General features: G+C 50.6%; 1 protein-coding gene across 1 annotated transcript; it reads right to left on the bottom strand.

Annotated features, from left to right (window-relative positions):
• Nucleotides 1-5,700: 5,700 nt before the first annotated feature.
• On the bottom strand, nucleotides 5,701-7,368 carry LOC123052600 (uncharacterized). Its single transcript, XM_044475853.1, has 3 exons — nucleotides 6,876-7,368; nucleotides 6,519-6,781; nucleotides 5,701-6,134 (listed from the first exon to the last, which is right to left on the bottom strand). Exons 1-3 carry the CDS (start codon nucleotides 7,213-7,215, stop codon nucleotides 6,078-6,080), a joined length of 660 nt encoding a protein of 219 aa, XP_044331788.1. The 5' UTR covers nucleotides 7,216-7,368; the 3' UTR covers nucleotides 5,701-6,077.
• Between the last annotated feature and the right edge of the window lie 1,714 nt (nucleotides 7,369-9,082).

The following is a 9,082-nucleotide window of genomic DNA, read 5'->3' as shown; positions in this document are numbered from 1 at the left end:
AGCGCGCCAAGTGGCGCTGATCGTTGCGAGGCTCCCGAAAAAGCGCTCGTTAACTAGTTGCTCCCCTCAAATGGGCGCCGCCCATCGAGCGGAGTAGCCTGTTCACGAATAGGCCTTCTCAACTTTTAAAAAATGTTTGCCAATTAAAAAAATGATGAATTTCAAAAGTCTTCATTAGATTAAAGAATGTTCACATTTTTTTTAAAATATGTGGCTTTCAAAAAGTTATTCATGAATTTTAAAAATGTTTTTGAATTTTAATACAGTATAAACCAAGAATTTGAAAATTGTTCACAAGTTTATATAAATGAATGTGGATTTTAAAAATCCATTCATGTTTTTAGAAAATGTTCACAAATTTCAGAAAATTCACATTTTCCTAATAACACGAATTTGAAAAATTATTATGACTTAAATAAAGAACCAAAAACCGAGAAAAGCCAGTAAAAAACAAAGAAAAACACAAAAGGAACTCGGAAAACCTATCTCACTATTTAAAAAATGAGTAGCGTTCCTTTTCTATGAACGCTTGGTCAACTGATTCTCCCTTTCCCACCACGTCCCTCTAACGATATTTTTTCAACCGTTTATTAGTCCCTCCACACCTTTTTTTGCACCTTCCCTGTACGCTATTCAATTATTCAATTACCTTAATTTACTTACATTCTACATCAATTTCACCTTACCTCACTTACGAAACTTCTCATCAAACTATATGGTAAATCACAGGCAAGGTTTACCAAATATTTATTTATACAATTATAATAATATGAGCAGGCAAATTACAATCTAACTTACTGAAATATGTATATCTCGTTGCAATGTATGTGCACTGTCCTAGTGAAAAGAAAAGAAAACAACAAATAGAAGGTTCTAAAACCAGTCTAGAACCTTCTCAAAACTGTCCCCCGGCTGGCCTAAATTATGTTCCCCAAATTTTAAATCGATCACTGTCATCAATTTAAATGATGTTCCCAAAATTTTAAAATATACCCGATTTCAAAAAGTGTTCCTTAGTTTGAAAACAAAGCTGAAATACCAAAATAGAAAACCTGCAGTTAACCAAAAGAAAAACATAGGAAAAAGAGAACAAAAACCGGTCGATGGTTCCGGAACCTTCCCAAAACCGGTGGATGAGGGTGCGCGTTGGATGTGTATGTGCCGTGTCATGCAGTAAATAGGAATTGCTTTGTACGTGCTGGTCGCCGGCTTGCAGCGGCAGGTAGCGGTGGTCGGGGGCATGCGGGAGAAGGTGAGGTGTACATGAAGAAATGAGAGGAGAAGAAAATGCGTTCGAGTGAATAAGTGCATCTACACCCAGGGTAGGCAAATTCAGGCCCTCAAATGCCCGCGGACGCATCATGCGCGTCCGCGGACATTGATCAGTTAAGTCTTCAATTTTTATATCTTCATCCGGATACCTTGCAATTGAAGTCTTAAATTCATACAAAAACATGTAAAAAAAAATCCAACATACTATGTAGATCAACTAGCCTAGTCTTTGTCGGAGAAGTCCACTATCTTCATGCCTGGCGGCGGCTACATGGACGCCAGCTGCAGCTCCGGCTCCTGCGGCTCCTTCGTGGCGGCATGTGCATCCATCTCGCTTCGACCTCGTCGAAGAGGGCGTCGTCGCCGTCCATTCGAGTCGGATGAACCGTTGATTAGCCTTCACATAGGCCTCATCCTGGATGGACTCCGGGATGGCCTGCTGCTCCACCATCTCGTTCGCTTGGGCGACGGCGAACTCCGCCTCCGCTTGCTCCATGTGAAGCCCGGAGCCAGCGCCGGCTCCTGCTCTGGCTGCTCCGCCTCCTCGTCGTCCTCCATCGGAGCCGGTTGCTGCTCCTCTCCCTCCTCCTCCTTCGCCTGCTGCTCCACCTCCTCCAGCTTCGGCAAGTTCGGAGGCAGCCTGAGAGCGATGCGTGCGGTTCGCCTTGCCCAGATTTCTTGCTGGATCTCGTACCGACGCTCCGGCATGAGCATGGCGTAGGTGGTTATCTTCTTTCGGACCATGGCGAAGGTGAAGAGTGTGGGAAGAGAGCCGGAACGAGAGAGAGGAGGTGGGCGGGCTCGAGCTGGCGGTGCGGAGCGGGAGAGAGGAGGTGAGCGTTGGGGGTACACCGGCCGGCTTAAATAGCCGGATTTGGCCACGGGCAGCTAGCCGAACCGGCGCCACACGGCGTTCACACCCCCACCGAAGGAGACGTCCGTCGGACTGCTGGGTTTCCGTGCGATTCTGCGTGGGACCCCGATGTTAGTGTGACATGGCTAGCGCACATGGGCGCCCCATATCCGCTCATTTTTAGGCTGGATAAGAGGGGTGTCGGTTAACTCGGGTGTTTGAGACCCGTTTGAGACGTTCATCTGAATCAAAATTTCGTAATCGGTCAGTGACCGAGCGGCCCACCCAAACTACTGGGTGATCTAAGGTGAGCGGTGCGTGGGCTCAACGGACGCGTGGTGCGCGACGAGAGCAACCGATCTAGGCTGCAATCGGTCACTCGATCTACATCATTTGCAACAACGAGAAAAGGTTCCTGTCGTTTGGCAGGAAATAGGTTCTTGCCATTTGGTGGTCCAACAAAACCGTCCATCCACAATTAAGCAACATGACAGCCTATCCTAAAGAATCTTCTAGAAAGGGCGAGGATGGTACAGTAGATTCATAAGAAAAGAAAAACAAGTTATGATCATTTTCCTTCAGGAAGAGGCAGATATGATCTGCGAGTTTTCTTCCAGAAAAGCGTGCAACTGGTGGCGAGATCGTGCCTGGCAAACGAACGGCACTTCTCTCCCGTACCCGTAGGCCGTAGCTGTAGCTTCGCACTACTATAGGTAGCAGTACGTAGGTCGCACGTCCCCTTGCCACGCCACCGATAAAAACGCCTTGGCCGAGCGTCATGGCAGACGACATATCTGCACTTCCGCTTGGCCTCGGCAAATGAGGCTCGCCCGACGTGATGCCATCAAATCGCTAGTGCCTCTTTGAAAACACTGGCTCGTTTCTGAACTCTACAGCCACAAACGGCAAACCGGGGAACAGATCACAAGTTCAGACTTGTAACAGCGACATATGTTCCTAGCTTCAGAAGCAGGCCTGTTTTCTTCAGCTTCCGTCGTCGACTAGTTTTCTCTGAAATTTCGCCCAAATTTCCTTCTCCGCGTGTGACATTAGAGAAGCAAGTGGCATGTTTCTGGAAAAAAATAGGACCTCTACTCTAAGAAAGTCTTGTTTTTTTTTCTTTCTTTGCGGGTGAAAAAAACTTGTATTACTCAATCTCTACACTTGTACAGTCCATCGCAGCCAACTCTATGGATATGTGAGGTCCAGAGCCCAACCAAGTCATGGTTTTACCCTCAATACGAGCAAAATTAGCTAAGCTATCACTAACCTTATTCTGGCTACGATTTACATGAGTAATACAAACTTCACGAAGAGACATAAGATATTTAATCTCCTTTATGATGGACGAGTAAATGGATCGGTCAACCTCCGAAGCTTGGATCATCTTCACCGCCACAATTGAGTCCATTTCCACGATGACCGGTAGCTCACTTCTCTGGATGGCAAACGACAAACCTTCCATACAGGCACATAACTCAGCTTCCAGTGCCTCACGGCAAGAGAACAATTGCATGCAAGAGGAAAAAATTATCGCTCCCTTATCATCACGTAGGACCATTCCAGCGCCAGCTGTTCCGTCGTCCGCAAAAGACCCATCAGCATTAAGCTTCACCCATCCGGACTTTGGCGCTGACCACTTAGTAACCTTTTTTTCCATTATCATATGTGGACTCCGTCTTTCATATGTGATGGTAGACTTGCCTTTGCGTGGATCAGTAGAGAGATCAATTTTAATACCAATCAGAGAGTCCAAATAGCTTACCAAGAATCTTTTCGACGCTTCCATAGGCGGGGCTGGTTTATGGTGTACGACCTCATTGCGTATATGCCATACCCTCCACATGGATAGCAATAACATAGATCTCTCAATCTCCTGTAGCGGTTCAAGCGCATGCAACAGCCACTCATCCCTGTTATTTTGCAGGGTAGATAAACATGGGAGAGGCCAAACTTCAGACATTGCATCTCATAAGATCCTCGTAAAGGAGCAGCGACAGAGAGCATGGTAGCAGTCCTCTGGTTCACTAGCACATACCGGACAAAGGTTACTTGTTTCAAGTCCACGCCTGTACTTGTTGCACCATGTCGGCAGTGAGTTTGTAGCAACCCGCCACGCAAAATTCTGGACCGTAGGAGGAACATCCGAAGACCATATGAGCTTCCAACAAGAGCGCCGGCCATTAGGTCGCGAACTAGAGCCCGTTGCCGAACTCCTGTGAGCCTCTTCAAAACCCAATTGGTATGCACTCTTGACCGAAAAAACGCCAAACTTGCCCGGCCCCCAAGCCAAGGTGTCGTCCTCATGTCTAGGAGACGCCCTTATTTTCAGTATCTCATTTACATCAACCGGGAGGAAATACTCCTGCAACAGCCTAACATTCCATGAGCCATTATCATTAAGTAGATCAGACACGAAGCGGATTCTGCATCTTCCTTGTAAGGTGATGGGTTTATAGGAGAAGGGTCTTGGGATCCAATTATCGTGCCACACACGAATACTTCTGCCGTTCCCCACTCTCCAGATTAAGCCCTTTTTTAACAGATCAAGGCCATGGCTGATTGCTTGCCACGAAGAAGATGCATTGCCGGAGAAGACAGTATCCTCTATGTTTCCATCAGGATAGTACCTGGCTTTGAGCATTTGTGCACACAGGCTATCAGGTTTTGAAATCAATCTCCAAGCTTGTCATGCTAATAAGGCTTGATTAAATATTCTGTAATCTCTAAACCCGGCACCTCCTTTACTCTTTGGTTGTTGTAAATCCTCCCATGCACGCCAGTGTACTTTTCTCTTACCTTTTTCAGCACCCCAATAAAAGGCACGTACCATCCGTGTTAATTCATCATACACTGAGAATGGAATCTTGAAAACACCCATCATATATGTAGGAAGAGCAAGCGCAACAGATTTAATAAGAGTCTCCCTCCCCGGTTGGGCAAGGTGACCGTCTCCCCATTGGACCAAACGCTTGGTTAAACTCATATGAAGGTTTTGGAATCTCCCTTTCGACATGCGACCCTCTGGAGTTGGAAGGCCAAGGTACTTCTCCTCAAACACTAAGCTAGTAACATGCAACACCCCCCTAACTTCCTCCTGAATATCTTCGGGGCATGCAATACCAAAGAGGATGAAACACTTATCAAAATTAAGAGATTGTCCCGTTGCTACCCCGTATTGATCCAAAGCCAATTTAACTTTCTCAGCCTGGGCTCTCCTTGCCTCAAAGAAAAGCATGGTGTCATCAGCAAATAAAAGATGTGAGATACCCGGTGCTCTTCTACACACCTTGATTGGAGATATATCACCAGAAGACACATAATGCTTCAGAATAGCGGACAGACCATCTGCCACGAAAAGGAACAAGAAGGGGGATAGAGGATTGCCTTGCCGAAGACCACGCGACGGTGCAAATGAATCTAAGAGGGTCCCATTAAATTTGACAGAATATCTCACCGATGTGACACAAGACATTATCCAGTCTACCCATCGTTGAGAGAAACCCAACTTTTGGATCACTTGCTTCAAGAACTTCCAATCCACCCTATCGTAAGCCTTTGAGAGGTCCAACTTGTAGGCACAGAAACTTTTTGTTGGATCCTTCTTTTGCTTAATATGGTGAATACACTAGATAGGCACAGAAACTATCTAAGAAAGTCTTGAACTGCAGGAAAGCATGAGAATGAGCACACAAAACAACGGGTGGTCGGCCACACGGCTCGTCCTGCATTTCGTTGCAATTGCATCGCAGGAGGCCGAACTGAGCTAAGCACGACTGTTTGTTCCGTATTTACAGTATCTCCTTCACTTACATGTAAGCACCGTTCCCAATCCCAAATGGACCTCACAATTTTTGCATAATAACTTGACAAAATTTTGGCTAGCAAGAAAAACTATCTCCACCTACTACTACTGTACTACAAGTACGGATCAGAAGTTGAGAACACCATGTCAGACGCTGCACTGCTTCAGCCCCTTGGGTGTCTGGTGGCCCCCTTTCAGCCGTACCTGCATTCACAAATGAAAATGGCTCTTTTTTCAGATGCTGGTTGAGTATAAGAAAGTAAAAGCTCACTGCTTTTCTCGTCCGGTGCAGAGTGCCAGAAGCGTCCGATCCATTTGTTTAGATGACTTCATTGTTAGTAAGTAGAAAAGCACTGCTTTTGGCTTAAACATATCGGCAGCTACGCGCTAATGACTTGGCGAGCGAATCGTATTTGGTTCCTCGACCCTCTTTCTCACCGAAAGCACGGACGACAGCCCAGCCTAATAATGCCTGGTTTGTTCTCAGGAATCACGCCGTCGGCTCGGCGCCGGCGGGATAGTATTGTTTTTCGTCACGCAAACGTGGATTTTTCAGAGAAGCAAAGGCGAGGGGGCGAGGGTACTCACGGCCTCCACGTCGATCCGGTAGACGAGCAGGCGGCGGCGCTCGCGGCAGCTGGCCCGGTACGCGACGGCGAGGTGCGCGGCCGCGAGCGACAGGGAGAGCAGGAGCATCGGCTCCGGCCCGCCGGCGCCCTTCCCCTGCGGCGCGGCGCCGCGCGGCAGCACGGCGGCCGCCTTGGCCAGCACGTACGACGCGGACGCCGCGGCGCTCGCCGCCACCACCCACAGGTACGCGCCGCCTCCTCCCCCGCACACCGTGTACGCGCCTGTCGCCGCCGGCACAAGAAAAAACTCAACCGGTCAGCTCGGCCGTGACCGAGAAGGAAGGAAACCGAGGTTGCAATGCCAAGAAGTACTCACAGAGGATGAGCAGGGCGCGCGCGGCGGAGACGGCGGGCAGGTCGACGAGGGAGGACCGGAACTCGAACGCGCGCGCTTGGTCGAGCATGGCCGGCACGAAGGACCGGTGCGGGGGCTCGGCGCCGGCGTCGGCGCGGAGGTGCGCGGAGAGGAGCATGGGCGGGAGGGCGAGGTCGAGGAGCACGACGAGCAGGGGCGGCGCGCAGACGAGCAGCAGCGAGGCGAGCATGGCGACGAGGAAGAAGGCCGTCTTGGCCCACCGCCACGGCCGCGCCCACGCGGGCTCCCCGGCGCCGTGCTTCTGCGCCAGCGCCAGCGCCAGCGGCAGCTTCTTCTCCATGCCCCCCGCGCCGTCGGAGCCTGCGCGCGAGGACGGCGGCCCGTCGTGGGCGGTGCGTCGGGTTGCGGTAGACGGAGCTGATCGGGCAGTGGGGTTGGTTGGTTGGCCGGATTGTTTTAAGGTCGGGGCGGGGCGGGGAAGTGGATAGATGGAGGCAGCTGCGGCCTGCGGGCGAGCGTGGAGCCGGCGAGATGGTTTAGTTTGCTTCGCCGCGTGGAGTCCGACGGTTGATGGGGACGTGGCGTGGTGACTTGCGAGTTGAGTTTGACCCACCCTGACGGACTCACGCGGCAGCAACCGCCTTGTTCACGCCGGGTTCCGCGAGGGTGAAACTGCCCGCGAAGGCCACGATTCCCACCGTGTCACGATGGATGCATCGTGTAGGTGAAGACCGAGGTATCTCTACGACCCTTTCTTGTACGTACGTAGTACGTATGTTTCAATGTGGGAATTCACATGTACAGTTTTTCTCTTCTTCGGGCATTATTACTATCACAAAAAAATAGCAAAGTGATTAAAGCAGGCCGGTGCAATGGCGCTGGAACACATGGCGTCCATGCGTCACGCACGTTACGTGCGGCGCCGTGAGAGGCAGAGCCAAGCAACAAGATCCAGAGGCCGGGACAGACACGTCTGTTACCATACGTAGGCGAACAAGATGCCAATCGGCAGTCTCACACGCGCCGCCCAGCCACCGAGCTCAAGCTTAAACTGGCACGGCGGGCGCCGTCCAGGTCCGGTCACGATCCGGCGCCCCCCTGCCCAACTAGCTCTCCGACCTGCCGGTATCTGTCGTATCCGATGATCTGATGCCATCCGTTAGTGGTGAGGTTTCTTAATCCGGCTCTTCTAGTGCGTGACGGCTCGGGTCTTGGAGTTGGAGATGGAGCCGGGGTCGCGTTTGGGATTGCTGCTGAGGATATATATACTATAACAAAAGAAAAACTGATGGAGCTGGCGATGCGTCTTGTGCATTGTGGACGTCCTTTGTGTACTAAATTCCTACTGTGAGTAGGCTTCCGAATGGAGCTCGCTAGGTGGATAGAGCTGGCGCGCGTACGGACGAGAAGACGACGTTTTCCTGGGTTTCTTGTCTCGTTTAGCCAAAGAAAAAGGACCAGGTCAGATGAAGCCCCTCGGTATCATAGAGCCAAAACTGTTTCTAGTGGACCAGCTCAAGGTTGGGAGGCACAGCCGGGGATTATACTATGATGATGATTATGATGAAACAAGACTGAATACGTACGGAAGCACGATTAGAGCAACTCCTACGGCGGCCGACTCAAACTGATGGCGCATTTGTTCGTTTTTTGTCCGTTCGGGTCGGCCGCCCGCCTGGCGTCCGCCCAATTTTGTATTTGGGTCGGCAGTGCGCCCAACACGCCGACCCATTTCATGCCCGCATTCAACTTTTAAATAAAAATGGCCTGTGGCCGATCATGCCAGCGGCCATGTCTCATGCCGGCATCATGCTAGCGCCGGCATACAATGCCGGCTTCAGAAAATATCACCATAGTTCATGCTGGCGCACTCGCCAGCCGTCCGGCACACATGTCAGCACACAAAAAAGGGTGGGACTTGAGTTCGACCACGCCATGGCGGCTCCCGTGGTCATATCGGCACACCTGCTGGTATACAAAAAAGATGGCCCTCGCCGCTATAGATCACTCGTCGTCGAACTTGAGCATGTCGGCCTGCATCTTCTCGAACCACGGCCTCTTCCTTGGCGACACAGTGTTGAGATCCACCTTCATGATCTCCACCCCGGTCATCATGCTCGCAAGAGCCACTTCTTTCGCCTTGGTCTTGGCGTTGGCGGCCTCGATCTCTAGCATCTTGGCTTGCTTCTCCGCCTCGAGCTCGAACA

This window comes from Triticum aestivum, chromosome 1A (assembly GCF_018294505.1).
Source record: "Triticum aestivum cultivar Chinese Spring chromosome 1A, IWGSC CS RefSeq v2.1, whole genome shotgun sequence".
Taxonomy (NCBI): Eukaryota; Viridiplantae; Streptophyta; class Magnoliopsida; order Poales; family Poaceae; genus Triticum; species Triticum aestivum.
This window is presented reverse-complemented; position numbering and strand designations above follow the sequence as displayed.